This window comes from Berghia stephanieae, chromosome 1 (genome assembly GCF_034508935.2).
Source record: "Berghia stephanieae isolate SIO BIC M18660-M18661 chromosome 1, UCSD_Bste_1.3, whole genome shotgun sequence".
Taxonomy (NCBI): domain Eukaryota; kingdom Metazoa; phylum Mollusca; class Gastropoda; order Nudibranchia; family Aeolidiidae; genus Berghia; species Berghia stephanieae.
In genome coordinates, this window is record NC_088360.1 from 96411434 (window position 1) to 96436891 (window position 25458).

General features: G+C 36.3%; 1 protein-coding gene across 1 annotated transcript; it reads left to right on the forward strand.

Annotated features, from left to right (window-relative positions):
• On the forward strand, positions 1-21200 carry LOC144962458 (DNA-directed RNA polymerase II subunit RPB7). The gene is made up of 8 exons (XM_078895418.1): positions 1-85; positions 7879-7988; positions 8499-8658; positions 10470-10520; positions 13340-13405; positions 14317-14388; positions 18912-18945; positions 19384-21200. Exons 1-8 carry the CDS (start codon positions 74-76, stop codon positions 19395-19397), a joined length of 519 nt encoding a protein of 172 aa, XP_078751544.1. The 5' UTR covers positions 1-73; the 3' UTR covers positions 19398-21200.
• The last annotated feature ends 4258 nt before the right edge of the window (positions 21201-25458 follow it).

Consider the following 25458-nt stretch of genomic DNA (forward strand, 5'->3'; position numbering starts at 1 on the left):
TGTGTGTAGAAAACATAATCAATCCACCATAAGTTTCATTATCGCTTCTTCTTCAGTCTTGAATCCTGAAAAGATGTTTTATCACGTAAGCTCAATTTATTATCTATTTTATGTTGTTAGATTCCCTTTTAATGTGAAATATATGTGTTGTTAACACAAAGACGCTTCTAATTACTAATAGCATTACTATAGGTACTTCAAAAAATTGAAAATACAAAGATTTCATTGAGTGAGTGATGAATACGGTTGTATACGGCACGGTCTCAAAATAAAAAGTAAGGGCAGGGCTTGAAATATGAAAACACAAAATTATTCTGATATCTCAAATGGTTCAAAAGCTATCGCCAAAATGTGCCTTGAAATGTGCCACAAGAGCTGTATCGAGAATTGGTTTCTGAGGGTCTTGCAAATACCAAGTCTGTTATTGGAAAGGTCTTCAGTTTGTTTTGTCATAGAATAGAATAGGCACTTGCAAGAAGTAGCTCTCGTGAGTTGAAAACAGGCGAGGATTTCTGTTTCCGTTTTTGAGGGGAAAAAATTTAGGAGTGATTTTAAAATGTTCATTCTTCTTTCTCAATGGAATGAAATGGCATGTATTATTATATATCATTGGAAAGGGCATAAAATTCTACATACAATGATGCTAATATTATCTTCTAATATCATGATTTTGAGAAATCTTTGTGTAAAGAGAGTATATGTGTTTAAACGCTTATAACTTTTAAACCAGAGATGGTCCTTCTTAATAAAAACAAGTCCTTCTGAGACACATATTAAAGTAGCTTCTCTAAAAATTTCAGAGCAAAATATGTTTGCACTCAAAAGTTAGAGCTCCCCAAAAAACAGTAATTGGCCTCGATTGTTTACAGAAGCTGCCATTTTCTTATACTGATTCACTTCCTGTCGTCTGCTGCGTTTGAGAGATAACTTTGTCAATCCACATCAAAACTTTATATCTTTATATCTTACAATATATTCCATTTATGGAAGTTATTTTTGTTTTAAATTATTCAATTAATTGGCGTTTTCATGTCCATGCATTCATTTTATAATTTACAATTCTCTTCCTTTTTTTTCCGATTGATTTTTCACTGTTGATTTTGACGTTTTTCATCCTTTGACGGACGTCTGTCCAATTTAGGGGAACGGGGGAGCGGAAGTTTTTAAAATCACCTATTTTCGATCATTTTAAACACTAATACACCACCTCAAACATTTATCAGTCCATATCTCTGCTTTTATGAGGTCTATTTTCATTTTGAAAAATTCAAAGTGAACAACTAAATGACGCCGATTCAGTGGTGTATTTGGTCTATCTACATGTGAATAAATATTTAATTGTCGACTTTTCCAAAATTCCAATAGGTCATTCATTTGCATGTCGTGATCTATTTTTCCTTGATTCAGCTCTAAACTATACCTTTCTCTCTCAATAAATAAATATTTTTCTGTTTGCAATGTATTACAGAGATGTTGAATTACCACATGTAAAAATTTCAAAGTTGTATCTGAAGCCGTTTCTGAATTATACTTGATTATCCATTGGGTTGCTGTGTTTTGGTCACATATTTTCCTCTAAGCTTCTATAGAGATTTTTCACCACATTAAAGGTCATAACTTTTTAACTAGTTGAGATAGAGCGATAATTTTTTCACTTTAGTAAATGTTTCACTCCCCTTTATTTTTCTACGCTAAATTAATACCGATATCACTATTTTGAAAAATTCTTGCAAGTGCCTAAATAGAATAGAAGGTATCGACGTCGCTTGATAAGGCCACTGGCCTGTCGCCGAGTCTTTCCAGTCACTGAATGTCTTGTTCACAACTGATCTAATGCATTTCCCTACCTGATCTTGTGATCAGGGGCTAGCCTACACTACACTTTCTCTACTGATCTTTTGATCATAGATATTTTGGGTGGGAGGCACTTCTTCACTATGCACATAACTTTCCATCACAGCATCTAATCTATTCTTGAAAGCATTGACACTCGGCGCTTCAACGACATTTGCTGGCAATGCGTTCCAACGTTCAATTACTCTCTGTGTAAAAAAGTTCTGTCGAAGGGTGGTTTTAACTCTGGGTTTCAGAAGTTTATATGAGTGGCCCTGGTGACTGATTTTTTGTCTACTGTGAACAGCCTATCCTGAGTCGCGTACAAGCAATGTGTGAACTTATAAGTCTCAATCATATCACCTCTCAAACGCCGATAGACCATACTTGGTAGTCCTACTCTTTTCAGGCGCTGTTCATAACTCAAGTCCTTGAGTCCACCAATGACCTTTGTTGCTCGCCTAAGCACACTCTCTATAAGCTTCTATCCTTTTCAAGATAAGGTGCCCATACACAGTTTCCGAACTCCAAATGTGGTCGGACCAAAGCTGCAAACATTAACTTCATAGTGTCACAGTCAAGATAGTCAAAAGATCTTCTTATCAGTCCAAGCATTCTGTTAGCTTTGTTGACCTGCCTTTCCAAATGCTGTGAAAACTTGAGCTCTGGGTCCATATGAACTCCCAGATCTTTCTCCAATGTTGTCTCTTGTAAATCAATTATCTCCTCACTCCCATGTTTTCTCATTTTGTAGGTTGCTTTCTGTTTTTTTTTTCCTAAATGGAGCACTTTGCATTTGTCGGCATTAAACTTTAGCTGCCAAGTATCAGCCCAATCGACCAAACTATCAAGATCACTCTGAAGTCTCTTTATATCAACCTCACTGTCAGCCTCACCATACACTTTCGTATCATCTGCATACATAGAACACAAGCCTGATACAGTCTCTGGTAAATCATTGATAAATGCTACGAAAAGTGATGGTCCAAGCACACTGCCTTGTGGCACCCCACTCCTTACACATGCCCAATCAGACAACTGTCCGTTAACACAAACTCGTTGACGCTTGCCCGTAAGAAAATTAACAATCCATGCAAGTACTTCACCTTGAACTCCAAGTGCCCTCAGTTTGACCTTTAGGCGCTCATGCGGTACAGAGTCAAATGCCTTTGAAAAATCTAGGTAAATGGCGTCTACGGAAGACCCACTGTCTAATAGAGATGTCCAGTCTTCTAGGGTAGCTAACAAGTTGGTTACACATGAACGCCCAGACACAAAGCCATGTTGGCAACCTGATAACAGTTCATTTGAGGTCAGATGGTCAATCAGACTGTCTCTAACAATTCCTTCCATAACTTTGCATATCACACTTGTAAGGCTGACAGGCCGATAATTTCCTGGTGAACTCTTTTCTCCTTTCTTAAACAGTTTGTCATGGCACAAACGAAGCCGAGATGTCTATATTTGTGACCTAGTTGTCTCATTTTGTGACCTAGATGTATCATTTTGTGTGTGCATGTCATGTGGGGAAGTACAGCGATAGCTTGCCAGTTAGAAAAACAAAACGTAGTGTTTTTATGCACCTCCGTTGACGGTGTATCAATCTTAGCGGATCGTTTTTATACACCTCCGTCACGCATGGGCATCCCACCCAATTTCATCAGTGATATTGTGTTTCTGTATTTGGACATGGCGAAATTTATATTGTGACATCTTTAGGATGGTTTTGTTAATAAATTTATATAAAAATAATAATAATTTTAAAAATCGAAATATAAAACCACAAAATAGAAGTTGCATTGAAAGTAAAATAATGTTTTACAAAGACCTTATTAAATGTGATGAACAGTCAGGTGGCTCCATAGCGCAGTGGACAAGCTGTCGGACTCTAACCTTGAAAGTACCGGGTTCGATTCCCATTGTAGACATATGTATATTTTTTAATTTACTTTATTGATAATGACATCTTTATTTTTTTTTTTTTTTTTTTTTTTTCAAAAACTTTTTATCATGTTTTTTAAAAAATTTAGATTATAATTTTCTAAAATTATTTATTTATTTGAGATCAGTATTTGTCTGCCATGTTTCTTTTTCCTTTTGATTTTTATGGACGTATGCAGCAACATTTTCATTAATATACCATCACCGCCAATGGAGATGCATAAAAACGGTGCGTTTTTGTACACCTAAAATGGAGGTGCATAAAAGTGGTGCGTTTTTGTACACCTCCAGCGGAGGTGCATAAAAACACCACCAAAACAAAAAGAAACAGCATAGCCACATTTGAAAAAAAAAACCCTGAAAAAACACCCAAATAAAACTCAACCTTTCAAAGGCGAATTTCAATCCTACTTGGACCTGAAATAAAATCTTACTGTTTTCATCAAAAGACAAACAACAGTAATACAATTTAAAAACTTGAGCTTTTATAAAGCGCACTATCCACCCAATGTGCTCAAAGCACTTTTTATCAATATCCTTACTGCTCTTATGGTGGAAACATTTTTTTCTGCATTAAAAAATTATATAAGTGGAAACTATTATTTGAAAACAAAAAATCAGTGTCACTGGCAAAGAGTTAATTGCAGTAATCCTGCATCCTGTGATACTCCTACCGCACTTGCTAAACATGTCTTGAACATGACGGTCCCAAGCTCTTAGATAACTCAGAGGGTCCTACATGAAAGCTGGTGCTTAGATGCTATTTTTAGCGTCTCCGCTTAATCGCACAATCGTGCGATTAAGCGGAGTCGACTGTAATATAATCTTCGTATCCTGAAATTTTTCACTTCTCTGCTCACTGACCTATACCAAACATCCCCCTCCTTGCATGTCTTATAAGCAGGCCTGACAACCTTACATATTTATAGGGTTTTTCAAAACATTGTTATAAGGATCATTATTTTGATTTTTCCATTACAACAATGAGCTCATATCATCATACCTACAAATAGGCAGGCGTTAGGTGTCGTTTTGTGAGAGCAATATCTTTTATTACCTGATAAGTCGTGTTAGGTCACTCAGAAATTTTGGCCCTCATTGTAATGACTTTCATATGGTTATTATTGTGACAACAGTGTAGTTTATTTGCCTGAGAATGTTACTACTACTACTACTAATACTACTACTACTACTACTACTACTACTACTACTACTACTACTACTACTACTACTACTGCAAAGAATAATAATAATAGTATTAATAATAATGGTAATAATAATAATAATAATAAAAATAGTAAATAATAATAATAATAATAATAAATAATAATAATAAAAATAGTATTTAATAATAATAATAATAATATATAATAATAATAATAATAATAATAATAATAATAATAATAAATAAATATATAATAAAAATAGTATATAATAATAATAATAATAATAATAATAATAATAAATAATAAAAATAGTATATAATAATAATAATAATAATAATAATAATAATAATAAAAATAGTATATAATAATAATAAAATAGTATATAATAATAATAAATAATAATAATAATAATAATAATAATAATAATATAATGATAATAATATAGTAATAATAGTAAGGACAGGAAATAGAATAATTATTATATTATAGTAAAACATTGTAAAAGTATACTGATGAAAATGGTAATGACAAATTAATAAAAGAAAAAAAAGATAAAGATGAAAGAATGATAATAATAAGAACAATGATATTTAACAAATCAATAAATATTCTTTAAAAAATAAAGGAAATTTAAAAAAAAAATGAATAAATTGAAATTGAAAAAAAAAGTCCCCGTTGGGCTCTGAATGCATAAACTTCCAATCAAGAGTCAAACAGCTTGACCACTACACTACAGGTCCACCTGACTTGTGGAGATATTTAATCATGTCTGTTTAGAGGGCGGATTTGTTTTGTTTTTTTCGAAATATGAATTATGTCACTTTTATTTTAATTTAAATGTACATTGCACATTAGCCGGAAAAAAAAAAAATCAATATATAGGCTAGGGCTTTCCCTGTTTAAGAAAAAATAGCTTTTGCGATTACCAACATGCGGGGCGATATCTAGTGCTACAAATAAGTATGTAGTATCACACCTTCCTCTCGCCCTCTGCACATCAGGCTTTTGTCTCATTCAGACTCCATCCAACAAGGAGCGCATCCTACATTCTGTTTATTTGTTTCAACAATTTATTTATTTTGTTATGTGGATGAAGGGTTTATATTCGAATTTTTCATTGTTTGCATCAATTCATCTATAAGTATTTTGATTAGTTCCTGCCATCAGAGAGCCATTTAGCCCTACCGCAATGCTGATAAATTCACACAACGGAAATTGTTGAGGGTAGCTAATTCTCAACATGCACATGCGCGACTCGGGTGTCAAATAATCTGGTAATTCTGTTGTGATTACGATCACTGAACTCCCAACAGGCTTGAGCAAGGGTTTACTTTTCACAAGATTTATGTGCACTACTCACTAACGTTGCCACCCTGGGTTCAAAATGACACAGCAAATTGAACACTTTGTACGTAAACACTTGACGTGAACAATTGTTATAAATTATAGTTAAATCCAAAGGTGTCATTTACTGTTGTGATTTCTGCAGTCATAAAAACTGATAATATAATATGGATTAAAAATACAAAAATTGTCAAAATGAGGGATATATTAATAGAATTCTGTTTCATGGCATGCAGAAAATAGCAATACTTTAACAGATGGCATACAACCAGGAACTCGGATTGGAGAGTTCAAATTAATAAGTTATTTTAATTATGCATTTCTTAATAAATAATAAGATAATAAATAAAGATAAATTACGACCCTGTTTTCAATGCTGTGAGGTACAATATAAATACTCTCTATTATTAACAAGAAATGAAGTGAATAGACAAGTGCCAGAAGATAATAGAAAATTTTGAAACTTCGTGACGATGGGGATGCCGAACCCTCAACCTTGCTGGTACGACAACTCCACCTGGCCGGGAGAGGGTAACTCTACAGTCGAAGCCATCTACCACTATAAAGATTTTAAGAGTCACATTTTATTGCTAATGATGAAAGGATCAAAGTTTATAACGTCACTTAAAATATAAGCCTGCACACAAAAAATCACATCACCACATTTTATAATTTTTGAAGAATATGCAATGTTCCATGCGCAAGTGACTTGGAACGGACTATAATTTTATTTCAAAGGTGACAATACACATGTGTCACTTTTCTGTCATAAATTTGATCTGTTTATGTCAAATAAACCAGCTGATGCATCACATTTTGTACCATATTTTTTTATCTTACAGGTGGTTATGAAACACTGGTTTTCACTAAAACTTTTCACATCATTTTTGAAGATTGGCATTGAATTATACATATAAGCTTATTTATTTATACTTCAAATGGTCTCAGATCTCATTTAAGCTTCTACTTCTTGTTTTTAAAAAAATGTTATGTGAAAATAAAATAGAGTCAACATCTTGACAATGAAGCTTTCAATCAAGGACTGTATTGACAATAAATATTAACATAAATGGGTTATTTCTCTTTATGGTACAACTTTATTTTGATTTTTAAAAATTTATAATGTTTTTTCTCTTTAATATTTTATGCGAGTCTAATTTTTAAATTATTGTTATTAATTTCGGAGCTGTATCACACATCTATTACAGTCCTGGCCCCACACACAAAGACAAAACATATATATATATATATATATATATATATATATATATATATATATATATATATATATATATATATATATATATATATATATATATATATAGCTAGAACAATCACTGGATGACTGAATAGATCATTCTGTCTTTGTATTTAGAATTCATCAGAGCATTACTTGTGTCACTGTTTTTCTTTGGAAAGTCACAGTGACTGACTCTCATGGGCCTTTTTAAAAAAATCATTAAATCTCCCTTACACCCAGATCATCATCATCGTCATCATCATCATCATCATCGTCGTCGTCGTCATCATCATTTCCAAACCAACATCCAACCAGTCTTTTTACATTTTTATTTATTTGCTTTTATACATGCAGGTGTCTTTAGAGCACGAGATTCTATTGCATCCCCGTTACTTTGGACCAAATCTTTTGACCATTGTCAGACAAAAGTTGTTCACAGAAGTTGAGGGTACATGCACTGGAAAGTAAGTGAATAAGTACTCATTATGATGGTTGTTATGGCTGGGTAAACCATTAAACTGAATGTCACACATGTTTAGTGTAAAAAGATCAATCAAAGCAGTCCTTCAGAACCATAAGGCTCACAGATGTTAAGTTTATCCCGAATTCTACCATTCGATGGATAGTAACAATTGTTTGCTACTTTTTAGATGATTTTCTATCGTAATGAACATTTTGTTAGATCTAACTGACCCATGTATCCCAGTTATTGCTGGGTGGGCAGAGAGGTCAGAAAAACACTCTCTATTTTTAGTCAGAGTCTTATCAGTTTTGATGTAGCTTGCATTACTTTTATATATATTATATTCTTTTCATAATCTAAAATGCTAATTCTATTTTTGAAGAAAAAAAAAATTAAAAGAAAATTAAATGATTTCATCTTTAATACTACCGCCATTTCTTTAGAAGAAGCATGATTTTAATGTTGATAAAATTTCTTTCTCATGCTGTTTTTATTTTGTATAACAATGCAGGTATGGATTTATCATTGCTGTGACATCCATAGATAATATTGGCAGTGGACACATTCAACCAAGCCGTGGATTTGTTATCTATCCTGTCAAGTACAGAGCCATCGTTTTCCGACCTTTCAAGGGGGAAGTATTGGATGCTGTGGTGACACAGGTCAATAAGGTATGGTCAAGGCTTTTAGAGACTATTTAAATCTGTGGATTTATTAATATGATAGAGACCTCAGCTAATATTGTTATGACACCTTATGAAATATTCAATTGAGATTCGTCATTCCAATGTAATAATGAAGCATCATCCTTCAAAGTGATAAAGTGAGAAATGAACGAATACGAAGGTTGACTGAAGTGAAGAATGTATCAATAAAGATAGATTGAAATGGTTCGTACATGTAAAGAGACGAGAGAGGGAGTACGTGGGAAGGAAAGTATTGGACTTACAAATAGAGGGAAAGAGGAAAAAGGGATGCCCAAAGACTAGATGATGGGATAAGGTAAAGGATGATATGAAAGAACTGGGCCTGGAGGAAGATGATGCGCTGAATCGAGATGCATGGAGATGTGGCATTCATTATGGCAACCCTGCAAACTGCGGGATAAGCTGAAAGAAGAAGAAGAAGAACGGATGGATGAAGCAGATGTAGAGCAGTCAATTCAAAGTTTGAATAGCATAGTTCTGTCATCTGCATTTTTTGCCAAATTGGGACCTAAAATTTGCCAAAAGAAACCCCAAAATTTGCCAAGAAATTTGCCAAAAAGACCAAAATTTGCCGAGGAGAACTAAGCGTTTCAGTAAAAATTAACATGCGATACAGAAAAATATATATATAAAAGACAATTTATTACATTTAAGGAGGCTGCATTTATTAATTTAATGAAATGACTAAGAATAGCGTTGTTACAAAGATTTTAAAGGATCATTATCCATAGAGAGTAGCTTCCCTTGGTTTGGGCCCAGGCAAAGCTGCAACATTTCTCAAGTTTCGCACTTTTTTTTCGTAATTTTGTTTTCGTTTCTTTTTTTTCCCCAAAATTTGCCACGAGATTTGCCAATTTTCCCAAAATTTGCCACGATTGGCAAATCGTGGCAAATTTTGGGAAATTTGCCCTGATATTTGCAGCCGCAAATTGACATTTGCGGCCGCAAAAAATGCAGATGACAGATAGTTAATGAACACTTATATAGTGAATTCAATTAATTTACCATCGTCAATGCACTTTACATTATTTTATTTCTTCCCCCAGCAGGTCATATGTAATCATATTTCCACTTCATACTGTACAAGTCACCTGTCAGCACTCTTTTTGTACTAACACTCTTGCAATAATCGTCCCTATTAAAGCCTGGTACTCATTTACACCTGAGTTGAGTTGGGCAATGTGTGTTTTGTTCATTCCCCAAGGACAAAACTTCAGGACCAGACTTTTCGATGATCACTGTCACCCATATGGCCACTGGCCATGTTTAAGATTGCTTGAATTTTGTGACAAGAAGAGACACTAAGTCTCGTAGTATTTGTTCTTTTCAGTTTTAGAAACTGCATTCCTCCCCCTCAATAAAACAAATAAAGTAAAATCAAGTTTCATATTTGACCTATAAATTCTCTTTTCATCATCTAGTCGAACCAGATGTAATTATTATACCAGTTTGTAGTAGTAGTTGACAGTGACAGATTTTACAAAGATTTTAAAACACTGGTGATCAGTGGGTTATAAGTCAATATTCATGTTTGAAAAACACAGCTTTTGAAAATTGAAGAATAATAAATTTCAGCGTTTGGTCAGGTGCTGAATATTCGCAGATAGAATAGTAGGATTGAAATTTGCATACAAGTTTTTGTAACAGTGTTTGAATACTTTGCTATATTGTAAAAATTTAATTCCAACATTTTAGATTTAATATTTCCTTGATTATATTTTCAATGATTGTTTATGAGTGTAAAGTACTTTATTTTTCTCTCTCATCAACTGCAGGTTGGCTTATTTACAGAAATTGGTCCTTTGTCTTGTTTTATTTCTCGTCATGTAAGTTGTTTGTCTTTGATATTGTTTTTATTTAAGAAAAAAAAAAACTTCTTCATTCCCGTCTTTCAAATAAATTCATGTAAGCATTGACATTACACATTTTCATAGTTAAGAGTATGTTCATAGAACTTTTATAATTCTTCCTATGTGCTTTCTTAAGAATGTGGAATCTTGTTTCCATTTCATATGGTTCAAATCATCTTTCTTTACTTATACTTTCATATTTTAACTTTTGAGTCAAGAGGGTTGATATTTTTAAAGTATCCTATAGGGAATGAGATTAGCGGAAGAGTAGCGTCCCTTGATTGGATGTCACCCATAGTCTGTGACATCACCGGCGGCATGCGCACAGCCAACATGACATTCTCTCTCTAATAACTTTTCCGCCGGTGATGTCACAGACTATGGGTGACGTCCAATCAAGAGACGCTACTCTTCCGCTAATCTCATTCCCTATAAGTGATGTCGCACGACGGTTCAGTCCGGAAGGTACATCTCGCTTAACTGAGAAAACGGCCATTATATTTGAAAAGTGACTAAAATAGTCATAATGCGTTTTTTCAATTTTTGACTTTTTAATGTATTTTTCTATCATAAAATCGTACCTTTTTCATTAAAAACAGTCTTAAAGTATATAAATTTAATCTTTAAAGAGAGTATACCCTGTTTTCACCCATTGAAAGAGGGATCATTTTGACGTTCGTTGACGACTCTTTAAGCTTAGCAAAAGGACGCCAATCTGGTAACCTATAACTTTTTCTCAAAGGGGAACTCCATTCCTGCCTTCGCAATGCTATTTTTAGCCCATTGACCCCATCTTGTGGTCAAATTATAACCCCGAAAGAGGGTAGTCAAATTCCAATTATGTAAACAGAAGTAGGCCATTGCATAGTTACCAACGGAAAACCCCTTGAATCCTTCTCTCTCATTGGTCCTCGGAATCACATGGTCATAAGTTATGCAAAATGGCCACTTACGCTTTACGATTGTTGTTAGAGTTGATGTTGCAAGAAATTCAAACTGAATTTTACAAGATATTTTGTCAAATGAATAATTTAACTTGTTAGATTCGGCCGATAATTGTATTGAGCTCGTCAGAGGCGAGGAGATTGTGGTGTTGTGAGCGTGATCGTGCGCTTGCCTCGAATGATTCGCTGAATGAGTGTTGACTGGAGATGGGAGGATGGAATTTGGGGATGAATAAAATGAAGAGCTAATGGATAGACAGATAGATATAGATGATTACCAGGACGGGAGGACGAGATAAAATGAAAAGATTGACTATGGAATTAAAGGGATTGTTGGGACAGGGAGGAGGCAGATAGAGAGAGGACGAGCGGTAAAGGAGAAGGAGTGGGTGAGGGGGCGGGGGAGAGGAAGACTAACAGAAAAGAGTTAATGGACAGACCGATAGAAAAAGATAGCTATAGTGAATAGGACGAGACAAAATGAAGAGAGTGATTATGAAATGAAAAAGAGAATGATGGAACAGGAAGTAGAGAGAGAGGGGGCCCATGCAGGATGATGTTGAAAATGAAAGAAAGAAAAAACCGAGTGGGTGAGGACTCTTTCCTTTATGAGTGCCCCCCCCCCCCCCCCCCCCGGCCAATAGCTCAATCAAATTTGAACACATCGATTGAGTAAGAGAAATTATGGTTGAGTTGACACTATTTTCATTCCTTTGTTTCAAGTTTGAAGTGTTAGATTGTCTGACTTGCTCACGGCCTTTCGGTTTTCAGTCAATCGACTGTAATGCCTTGGCTACTTTCGCCAGTTAATTTGTGAAGACTTTCCAGAATTGCAGATCTTGTGAAATAGTGCCGATATCACAGCTAACTTTAAATAAACATTGCACTGTTAAAATGGATAAAATTATGAGTGCTATTTGTTGGGTTTATTTTTTCACTCGAGTGTCAATTCACAAAAATATAGTCATTACAAAAACGAGTGTTGTGTAAAAGCTGATGGACCAAATTAAATATAATTTGACACACATGTTAGTCACATGCTATATAAAACGCATGCCAGATTTCATTACGATAGCTGAATTATAACATGCCGTTGCTATGGTGATGTGTGTAAAATCTTTAAGTGCAAATTTCTCTGAATTTTGGATCTGAGATCAGCAGGAACCTCCCAATTTCAATCTTGTATAACTCAGCCAAAAAATATGATACATTAATGAAACAGGTATCAAATTAAAGAGAAAAGAATGATCTATTCAGAAATACCAAAAGGTCCAAATGTCCAAAATGTACCTTCCGCGCGACGTCACATATTTTTAATCATTGTCACATGTTGTCACAGATCATGTTCAACTTCACTTCACGTTGCTAGAAGACAAGACACCTTACCCCTGAGTTGCCAACAGTGCTATGAATTTCTCAAAAGCAAAGCAAACTTGTTTAGACTCTTTTTGTTCATAATGTAATTATATATTTGACCTTTTGAGTCTCTGTTCCAGTTGGTCGATCCGCTTACAATTTTAAAGTATCTGCAGGAGTGTGAAAATTGATAAAAGACAGAAACGGGCGCTTAAATGACCTAAACAGTGTCGAAAGCACCGTTAAACACCTAAAAAACAAAAACAAAATATGAGCCAGAGTTTTCTCTGCTTTCTGTCGTTATAAATAGAGAATAAACCCATCTCTGTCAGACCGAACAGAAATTGTTACTCAATCACTGCTGGGTGGACAGGGAGTAAGCATTTGTGATCAATCCTTGTCCCTTTGCCTATGAGGCACACATTCTACTTCCACTCTTGGGGACCTCATTTTATATGACTTGTGTTCAATTAGTTTTTTGGGTTTTTTTCACAGTCAATCCCAGCAGACATGGAATTTGATCCTGGCTCTAACCCACCTTGTTATAAAACAAAGGAAGAGGTGAGAAGACTATTAATCTCAAATGTAATGATAGTTTTTATTCTGGGTGGGGATCCTGACCTCCCATAGTGGGCAGAGAGGTACAAGCTGTGTCTTCTATCCCCCCATACCCGTTTTCCAATTGTTTCCTGTCATTGTCTTGGAATGAGATTACTTAGTTTTGTCCTGACCCTTGCCAGAGTTCCTTGGGAGGGAAACAGTCGAATGTATAGTTATAGTTTTGGGAGATGATATCTTTTTCCTTGTAAATCATCTCTCTGTTATGCATTGTATTATGTTTAGTTTACATATTATATTATATGATTGGTAAACATTTGAGTGTATTCCTCTTAGTTGGGACCTGTGCTTGTGTCTGGATGAGACTTTTAGGTGATCTCAAACTAAGTACTTTGACGGTGTGCTCTTGGAATCTACATCTGTTCCTTATTTGAACCATTTCCCCTTTGTCTTACCTTTTCTTTTGTGCTTTAATTGTAATTCTAGAACTTTTTACTATCCCATTTTCTTCCTTTTTACTGGCGCTGATATGACCTTAACGTGTTGCAAGTGCCGTAAAACCCTTAAAAACAAAAACAAAACAAATGTCATTAGGAATACTTTGATCAGATGATATGCCCATGGCTGACATATGTCTGTTTTTGTCGACTAATCATTACATTTAGAGTTGGAACTATTGTCAAATATATTTTGATATAGAAAGACCTTCATGTTTTATTTTTGATATACAGAGATAGAAAACAGACACTGGCATGATTTTGAAATAATATGTAGGATGTCGATGTTTCAGGAATGCCCTCTTATATTTCAAGTCTCTTATGTAATAGAGGACTCAGATTTACTGTTTCAAATTTATTCATTAGCAGAATTCTGTTATAGTGGTATTCTTAACTCCAACACAATATTTCTTTCAGGATGTTGTTATACAAGAAGAGGACGAGATTCGACTCAAGATTGTGGGAACTAGAGTGGATGCCAAAGACATTGTAAGTTTCCCTAGGGTGTCAAATTGTCGTTTTAGAATAGTGCATTCAGTTATTTGGGCACCAGTGCAATGATTTTATTGACATAGGATGCACATTTTTTGATAGTTCTAAACATGTTTTAATGGCCTTATGGGTTGACAGCCCCATGGCTGGCAGGTCACCTTGACCTTATGAAATGGATAAATTAAGCGAAGCATGTTGAAGAGTATTGAGTTTGTGATGAAATCATGCAATTACTGTTAAATTGTCATTTGAAAGCCGAGTGAAGCAGCTGTTAAATCAATAATGATAAGAAATGAAAAGATTGGAAAAGTGCCAGAGGACAATCATTTAATACCTGGCTTTTGTTTTCTGGTTTTGACCACAAAATTGTGTGAGCAGAGGTGCATAATAGACAAGTTTGGATCAGTTTTTTTTAAATGAAGTGATTGATGGCAAAGTGCCAAGATCATCTCTCACACCCAGACAGGAGGTCCAATGTTGCTTTGAATACCGTCAGGGCTGAGAATCTTCCGCCTAAAGGCGGATTTCCGCCTAAATGGTAGTTTATCTCCGCCCATCCCATCACATTTCCTCCTTTTTCAAATTTGCCGTGTCAAACATTTTCCTCAAAACCACAAAATCACCATTATGTCTTATGTCATATTTTGACACCTGTGCTCAGTCTCGTGAAATTTGGTGACGGTCCCGTTTTTATGACGTTGAGCCAGACAGTATGGCACCAGATGTCACAATTGACACAGAAGACCAGTAGTGTTCTTTGATTAGTTAGTTGATGGTGGAAGGGGATGGACAAATAGGTCTGGATTTTTTTCCCCTGTTGTAGGTACCTATTGCCTTTTTAATCTCTCTCTCTCTCTCTCTCTCTCTCTCTCTCTCTCTCTCTCTCTCTCTCTCTCTCTCTCTCTCTCTCTCTCTCTCTCTCTCTCTCTCTCTCTCTCTCTCTCTCTCTCTCTCTCTCTCTCTCTCTCTCTCTCTTTTTTTCTTTTTTTTTTTCCCCTTTGCCTTTCTTTCTGGTAAAGAAGTCTCTCCCCCCCCCCACTCCTACCTCTCTCTCTTTCTTTTGCAACTATCCATTAAATCATCTGGTATATAGAGATGATATATTAGAACAAAGCAATGGTGATTGGCTTAGTTTAATCTTTGTTCTTTTTACCTTTGGACTATGGCTTTAAATTTGAGAGATTCTTGGGTTGTATTTATAAGCTGAATAACTACTAGGTTTCTTTGCTTGTGTTTGATCGATAGACCGAGAAATGTTCCTCCTTTTTGATAAATTGCTATTATCATCACTGAATAAAAAAAACACTCACCAAAACCACTACATCAACATCTCTACCACCGCTACTATTACAATCACCACCACATCATTATCCCTACCACAACTACTACTACAAATAGCACCACATCACCCCTACCACCACATCATCCCTAGCACAACTACCACAACACACCTCATCATTCCTACCACAACTACTACTACAACCACCACCACATCATCAACCCTACTACCACTACTTCAACCACCACCATCACACCATCATCCCTACCACCACTACTACTACAAATAGCACCATATCATCCCTACCACCACCACTACTACTACAACCACCATCATATCATCATCCCCACCACCACCACTACTACAATCACCACCACATCATCATCCCTACCACCACTACCACACCACCCCTAGCACCACTACCACAACTACCACCACATCATCATTCCTACCACAACTACTACTACTACAACCACCACCACATCATCAACCCTTCTACCACTACTTCAACCACCACCACATCATCAACCCTACTACCACTACTTCAACCACCATCACACCATCATCCCTACCACCACTACTACTACAACCACCACCACACCATCATCCCTACCATCTCTACTACTACAACCACCACCACACCATCAACCCTACTACCACTACTACAACTGCAACCGCCATCCCTACCACCACCACTACTACAACCACCACCAAACCATCATCCCTACCACCACTACAACTACAACCACCACAACATCATCCCTACCACCACTACTACTACAACTACCACCACATCATCATCCATACTACTACTACAATCACAACCTCATCAACCCTACCACTGTTATTACTACAACCACCACCACATCATCATCCCTGCTACAACCACCGAATGTTGTAATTACACTTTCAACTTTTGAAATTCCACGAGGTGTGTCAGAAATTGCTGCAAGACAAATTTTGGATCGCATCTCACTAAATTTGAGTGTAATTCAAATTTAAAGGTTATGGTCGCGTGAATGGGTCATGATCTTCACGATGAAAAATTTCCTCCTTTTTTGTGACCAGTCATTCTCACCCCTGATACCAATAATTACGATACATCAATATAACAGGTTATAGAGGGAAAATGATGATTTAAAGATTTTAAACGGTCAAAATATTAAAAAATGTACCTTCCAGATCTTACCGTGGGCACTGTCACCTATAGTATTCTGCAAACGTGTGCAGTTGTCTGGAGCTTGACCATGAGAAGAAAAGAAAAATCTCTTTCTTGTATTAAATTCAGTTATTTGATTGTGAATGTTGTTATTAAAGGATTTGCTGCTTTGTGGTCGTGTAGTATGATACTCTCCTTTAGATGGGTGGATCTCTGGCAGCGCAAAGTTGAATCCTGGAATTAATAATAATAATATAATAAAATTTATAGAATGCCAATCACCATCTAATGCGTTCAATGGCGCTTTACAAGACAAGAAGAAATAGAAAATTAAAAGTTACAATTTTAAGAAAATTAAATGTTACAACTGTAGGTCATGCTGTTACCAATGTAATCTGAAGAAAGTTATATGAAGTTAATCTAAAATATTCTGTCTTCAGTCTAGTCTTGAAGCACTCAGCAGAATGAGCGCTTCGGGTAAATACTGAGAGAGAATGCCAGATTGATGGTGCTGCAAAAAAAATGCATGTTCTGAGATTTTTGTTTTCAACATTTTTCTTTCTCGAGTGTTGTGTTATGACGAGCAGAGAGCCTGAGGTGGCCGGCACTCCAATATGAATGACATCAGCTATTTTGGTGCTAGGCCATGAATATATTTGAAAATTATACAGGCCATCTTGAACTCAACTCTCTTTACTGACATTCTCTCACCACACTCGGGTATAAAACGAATATTTGATCACTAACAGCAATGTCTGTCATAATAAATCGTAGTAGCACTTTGCAGGCATCATGTCTCATCCTACCTATTTGTCATGCTGGGGAGTCTCTGGTCTGTCTTCCCACCCTAACCTGTATTCCTTGTCAGCTGAATAACATCAGGAGTTGAGCCTCAGATGCATGTTCCTCATATAATTAATTTTTATAGGGTTTAGCCAAGTAGCCTTCATTCTGTCTTTCCCACAGTTTCCTTCATGATTGACGGTCACCCATTCCCCGCCACTTACTGTTTCCTGGCTTGCAGTTATCTATTTCAGTTATTCTTTCTGCTTAAAGAGCCACATTTCATAAACAGAGGATCGTCACGTCCCAGGTCATTTGTGTCGATGAGAGATTCTGTGGGCCTTAAACAAATGGATACCAGTGCTTTCCCCTAAAAATCTCATTTTTTAAGAAGGATACATGATTACAATCCAATCACAGATGGTCATACAGAAGAAATGGGCCACAGGCCGACCAAAGAGGGAGTATAGGAGTGTTAAAGTTACAGCACTAGGAAGAAGTATGAGCTATAGGGGTAGATTAAGAAAGGTAAGGACATACAGAAGACACCACACTACAGAATGAGTGTGAGGTGGGTGGGTGAGGAGCAGAGCGTGTACCACTCACTGGTGGGTTCTGTCTCCTGCACCTTAAGAGGACGGGGTCCCACCTACTCCCTAACCCGGTTATACCGCCGGGGACTCAGTCGCGTCTGTAGAAACATGGAATACCACTGGAATTTGCTGTTATGGACACAATAATACACGAGAGGCCGTATGCAGTAATCCTGGTGAGACAGGATCACGCGACAATCATTGCACCTGGAAATGAGAGGTGTTGGGTTCGAAATGCACATCTATTTCCTTTCAGCAAGCGGGACGTCGGCCCAGACCTTGCAGCTCCCCATCCTACTTGTTATAAGTTGCTGTTGGATTGGACCCCTTGTAAAATGTTCTGAGCACATTAAGTCGATATTGCACTATATAAAAGCTCTATCTCAAGAATGGACAAGAACAAATAATTGGCAGATGGGTGTAAATATGTCAATATCCATCTATATCATATAATATTGCTCATCCATCAGGATATTCATATACTATGTTATGGGTTAAAGGCTAATAAGAGTAAATCCTTCAAATTTCTTTGAAAATACGAATTATGACAATATTTAAAACCAGTCATTAATCAATTATAATATTTCATACCATAAAATGTTTCTAATGTTATTTATTCTACATTCAGTCAAAAACAAATTTTAAATTCCTAAACTCTCGACCAATAAGAGTATCATTGTCATTATTTTCATCTTTGTATTTTCAGTTTGCAATTGGCACACTAATGGACGATTACTTAGGTAAGTGCTTCAGACACCTTACTTTGGCATTGGTCCTATATTTATTGCCAATCTGAACTTTCTCTCAATTCTCAATACGTCATATAAGCGGAAAATTAGATATCACAAGACAGGCAATAAACCATTCAGCATCACTTAGCATAGATAGATAAATAGTATGTCTTTAAGCTTTCCATTTTTAAACATATTTTAAACAAAGTCTGAAGATGAAGGGAACATTCTAATGACAAATATATAAATTATTTCGATAATAAGATTTCTTGTAGGAACAGATTGGATAACACTTAAATATTAATGTCCATTTAATGCGGCTGATATCGGACAGTGATAAACTCGGTTATATTTGCTAACTTTCATTCATCTCACAGTATCGATTAGAGATTCACTCTAACAGATTCCTGACTTAAATGGTTAAATAATTGTCTTTTCTTTGTTTAGGTCTTGTCAACTGACAGACTTCCATCCAGGCTGTCAAACACATTGTCAGATCATCAACACCATTGGATTTTCCATTTTTTATTTTTTGATATATTATGCTATATGACAGTGATGATGATCTTCCTCGGATCCGCAGAATTTTGGGATTTTCTTTGAAATGTTCCACTGTTTTTGCAGTGTCAAACCTTTTTCTATGAAAAGCACTCAGGTGGCTCCACAGTAAACGGATGAAAAAATCACCATCTTGCCTTGAATCAAATTTTGACACCTGTGCTCAGTTGCATAAATTTTGGTGACACTCTAATTTTTATGATGTCAGCCTAGACAAACCAAGGCCATTGGTGTCCTTGGATGAACAGATGTTGGGTAGGGATTGGACTCTCTATCTCAACCACTCTTCTATCATCTTCATGTTGCTTTTTTAGAAGTCATCTTGTCATAGAAAGATTAAATTTTACAATCAGCAAGGGTGATGATCAACTCGGAAAGCAATTGTTCAAATTATTTTTAATTTACTATTTTTCCTTTGTTTAGATTTATCATCTCTTGATGTAGATAGCAGAATGATTAATTTTGTTAGCCTTTTAAATTATTTTCTCGAAAGGACAATTCATTAGATATTTACAAAAGAAGTATATTATATAATGTTACGTAACTATCATATTGTATATGTAATTTTTGCATTTTGACTTGAGTTGGCCCGATAGACTGATACATTTTACTCCTTTTTGACAAATTGCCATTATCATCACTGATATTCTGACCATTTACATGAGTGAAATGAGCGTATGCATGGTTGTAATTGTGTATTGATCACTAAGTAATTGAGGAATGAAGATATTGAGTGAAGTGGAGAGTTAGAAAAAAAGAGTGAGAGAGAGTGTATGTGTGTGTATACCACTTTACTATCACTCCATTTTTAATGAAAAATTGATATAAATTGTGTATGATTAGGTACCACAAGAGACAATTTTTTAATATTTAAAATTGATTTTTCTTACTATATATTATTCATAAAGCATTCTGATAGTCACACTTTTTATTGCTTGCCAATTGGTAAGAAAATAATCCAACTTTGACGTCATGTAACCAAACACTAAATAGATTTATCATACTTGTGAAACACATTTTAAAGCACAGTGACTAGATATATGAAAGATAACAAGATTTGAACAAGACACAAATTCTTTACTAAATCTCCAGTCTGTTGAAATTCCCTCAAAACACTAGCGAAAGTAAATGTTTTGGCCTCCATCCAGCATGATGAAATAGCATATTCCATATACTATATTAACATAATGAGCGTACGAAATGACATGTAATTCACATCAACTGGCAGTGAGTACTCCAGGGAAGAGGTCCAATATTTTCAGACGTTTTTCTCAAGTGGTTCGGATAAGTAAGTAAGTAATGGCTGAGGTATTAATGCTTGAATAACCCGGTTTAAAAATAGTCCTTTTCTCTACGCGTGACGCAAAATATATAGGGTTTTTCTTTCTGCCACAAAAATGACATTTATTGTGGTACCTAGTATAATGGTATAATGTCAGGTGGAAGAGTAAAATGAAATTCTGGGAAAATAAATAGAAAAATATTCTGAATGCTTTTTAAATAGAGCCTCTCCACCCTCACCCCCCCCCCCCCCCCCCCTCTCTCCTCTCTCTTCTCTCTCTCTCTCTCTCTCTCTCTCATTTTACGTACTTTATCCAGCACTTTATATGATTAAACATTTTCATATTTGTATTCAAATAAATATTCTTCAAAGGTGTGATTTTTCTAACAGTTTGAATAAACCAATGTGACAGGAATCTACAAAATGTGTTTGAATTTGTTCCCTATATTGATTGTATTCACAATCAATACATGCATTTCTGGACAATGTTCCTCAAATGGGAAACACTCTAGGGAAAACGATCCTCCTGTCATTTGAACTACATTTGAGATATGGCTAGGAAAAGTGTTTGGATGGAAATTGGAATTTCTCAGTGACATGGATTTTTTAATCCTGCATCCTTCAGACCAATCTGGTCCATGGAACCAGAGTTTTCCAAGTTTTTATCGACTGAACTGAAACGGAAAATAGCAACTGTTACCTTTTGGGTAGGACACAAGTCTATCACAATTGGGTGGACAGAGAGGTGAGGAAAACATCTCGACTGCACCCGGGATCGATCTTGACCCCTTGGCATTTGTGAAGTGAATGCTTTCTACTTTCTAGGCAGTTTAGCGAGAGCGCGAGCCGCTGGCTGAATCGGCGATCAGCCACCCATTGAGTTTTTGTGACCGGCCGTGGAAGCGACCTGAGGGAGTGGTCGGAAGCAATATAAATGCAATTTTTGTTTCGTTTTTCGGATCCTACTACCACTTTTTTTTTGAAGAGGAGAAGCTAAACTACGAAATAGTCTTTTTCTGAAGTCGATCGTATCACTATAACTCGAGTTATTTTCTTTTGAAATCAATGCAATTTTTAAAGCTTAAGAACCCGTTGGGTGACAGTATTTAAAATTCGTATACATAAAAATCAACTATTATATATTTGAATGACACAAGATATGTAAGAATCAAACGTGGCGCACAACTGAGCCGGCATTCCGTGGCCGTGACGTCACGCTGTAGTTGACCTTTGGACCCACGGTCGCTGCTGAATAAACACCACGCTCTACCTCCTTTATTGGCTTATTATTTTTGTTTTCATAATTTTTTTATTTTTTTTTGTCATCTAAGTGCATTCTATGCTTTTATTTTCATTCTAATTTGTTTATTGAAGTAAAAGTACGAAGAAAAAAATAATGGGAGTCGAACTACCGCCATCTTTGTTTACGATCGAAACTAGTCTGTGTGGCCCCCATGGTAAATATTGAATAAATATCTGTACTTGAGTCCTAAAAGTGAAGAGCTGAGCCAAGACCCCCATCCGCACACACACACACCCTCCCATCATCACCTTTGGTTTATTTGTTTTGGATTTTTTTTAAGTGGGGGGGGGGGGGTGGTCATGTCGTATGATGACCGTCCTTTTCTCGGTAAATTTTAACTTTCAACAGCCACTTTTGGTCCTCCAGTCAGTCATTTAAAACGTTTTAACGTTCGGTTTGTTTACAGTTCTTTGAGAGTCCAATTTATTTTATGTTTTTTTCTTTTAATAATTAAAACGGATTTATCAACAGTTTGTTTAATTATTGTTTGTTGACTTCCTTCAAGCCCTCACTTTTCATTATTAGGCAACAAGGAATTGATCCAATATATATCTTTTTCACTCCAAAATATTATTCCTTTTCATATTTTGCTTCATTTCACTTTGTCTTTTGATTCAGATGAATACTTTCAAATGTTTAAAGGATGTAATGTCAAGGAGATGATTGCTGCTATTGCTGAGTCTCAAGGCCAAACTCTCTCGTACTCAGTAGTAGTTCATAAGTTATGCCTATTCATGACTACCAAAGGAAGTCAGAAGACAATAAAAGCAAAATCCAGTTTATAATGAAAGAATAGAATTCTACCTATATTTTGATTTATAATTCATTGAATTCCATCCATTTTTGACGAAGTTACGTCTTCATAGGCAGTTGTTATTACTTGTGTTGTCATTAACTCGTCACAACTTTTCAATGGTAAAATTGGCCGTTTCTAACCCCGAAAAATATTCATTTAAAAATTCATAACTCTTGAACCAATTGAGATATCTCAAAAGTTTAAAAAGCATTGGAATAAGCACATCAAGTTACTTCTGTTAATACCAATTTAAAGAAGTTCTTTATAATTTGAAATTTTCACTAAACTGCCTTTACCAACGGATCTATCGGGCCCCCCTCATTTCTGCATAATTTAACAAAATATTAAAAGTAAAATTTGTACTTTAAAAATTTGAATTTTATTATTTCCTGCAGGCACTATAAACTTTGAAATGAAGTTTAGTAAGTTTGAATTCATTTTTATCAAAACCACTTCTCTTCAGATTGTTTACTTCAAATGGCCAATTTGGGTTTTTTTTCATGAAACCGTCAGCAAAATGTAGAAAATTGTATATTTTTAGGCTACACTCTAGCACAGTTTCCTCCAAACTCATTCGACTGCCCTTAATTTTTTCCACATTATTCTTTTTCATCATTCTATTACTTTCTCGGACTAATTTTGTTCTGGAACACGGTTTCCTCGAACTAATTTCACCCAACCAACGAAAACAAGAAGATTAATTAAAGTTAGTGGGGGTTTTTTTTATGTGACCAGTGATTTTCACCACTGATGATTTATTATGACATTCTCAATTACTTATGTGTGTATCTCCACTCGAGCACGGAAATCTCGGAAATCTCGTACACTGGGTGGGGTTCCTGACCTCCCATAGTGGGCAAGTGGGGGGGGGGGGGGGGGGGGGGTACATACTGTGTCTTCTATCCCCTTATATCTGTTTTCCAACTTGCTTTCAGTCTTTGTCTTGGAATGAGATTACTTGGTTTTGTCCTGGCCCTGGCCGGAGTCCTAGCTGGGAGGGAAACAGTCAAATGCATAGTTATTGTTTTGGTAGATGATATTATTTTCCTTGTAAATCATCTCTGTTATTTATTATTATATTTGTTATTTTGAATGTATAATGTAAGCATTTGAGTGTATTCCTCTTTGTTGGATTTTGTGTTTGTGTCCGGATGAGACTTATAGATGATCTCAAACTAATTACATTGGTGGTATGCTCTTGGAATCTACATCTGATCCCTATTTGTTCCCAGTCCCCCTATGTCTTACTTTTTCTTGGGTGCTATAATTGTAATTCTAGAACTTTTTGCTATCCCATTTTCTTCCTTTTTACCGGCGCTGATATAACCTAAATGTGTTGCAAGCGCTGTAAAACCCTTAAAAACAAAAAAAATCTCGAACACGGATATCTCAAACTCGGTACAAATCCCCTTTTTAATCCTTAGTACTGGCAGCAGCCTCTTATGGTTCTCACACTACTACTACTATGTTATGACGATCAACCCAAACAGCAAAGTCCGGTCCGCACTCGTGCACCGTCGCGAACCTGCCCGGTAGCATCGTCACAACTAGATGCTCTGCCGTTTGGGGTACATGTGGGACAGGTGGAAAGTCCCCACTGATGAAGCGCACTTACTGTTAGGCAGCTCCTCTATCGAAGCCGATTCGCAACCACCCAGTGTCTCCTCTTACTGGTATCAAAGCCTGGCAACTTCTCACCAAGCTAAGAGGAATGTAGGTCCCCGCCCCCACGAGGGATTGAATTCGTCCAAACCGACTTCCATCTCGTATATGCATCTCTGTCCTAAGTCAGGGAAGCTGCTTACAAGGGTTGCCGGGACTTATTTCGGCTCAAAACGGGGGCGCCGTCCATAATGCGCTTCAGAGGGGTATCCCCATTTCCTCTCTCTCTGATTTTATTCAGACAATTTACTGTTACCGTCTCATTCCTGACACTATGTGCATCGACTTGCAAAGTTTTACATCTACCTTCTCAACGTTTCTGCTTCTACCCCACACTGGAGCGCAATACTGGAATAGCATAGTGCCAGGGCGGATGTTCTCAGGAGTGCTTGGCTACCGCCTCAAATCGATCCTGCCAGCTTCCTCAGAAGACTTGCGTTTCTCTATCTTCCGGGCAACTCCCTCGAGATGCACCCTATAGGTAAGGCTGCGGTCTCACGTCACCCCTAAATATTTTGGATGCAGCTCATATGGGAGTGGCTGGTCCCTGCTGAGGACGTTCAGTTTACGGGTGTGCCATGCACTACATAGGTGGCCACGGTTTTTGAAGTGTTCATCTTCAGGTACCACTTGTCGAAGTAGGATTTGAGTCTGGTGACGTCCTCGCTGAGTACACTCTCGAGACGGGTCCACACTTTACTCTGAGTAACAAGTGCCCAGTCGTCCGAGTATCCCAGCCTCCGGGAAGAAGTGTTCGGCATATCGCTAAAGTAAACGTTAAATAACATTGGTGCAAGTACCGAACCCTGAGGGGCCCCATTCTTCAATTTCCTTACTTTACTCGTAGCATCTCCCAGCGCAACATGGAATTGTCTTTCCCCCAAGATCGAAGATAACAAATTCAAGGTCTTTTTGCACCTT

Excerpts from the sequence above, each read along its gene's own strand:
- LOC144962458 (XM_078895418.1), top strand. Across the intron at positions 7,989-8,498 it reads GAGGGTACATGCACTGGAAA|GTATGGATTTATCATTGCTG; the intron begins GTAAGTGAATAA and ends ATAACAATGCAG. Across the intron at positions 14,389-18,911 it reads GAGTGGATGCCAAAGACATT|TTTGCAATTGGCACACTAAT; the intron begins GTAAGTTTCCCT and ends TTGTATTTTCAG.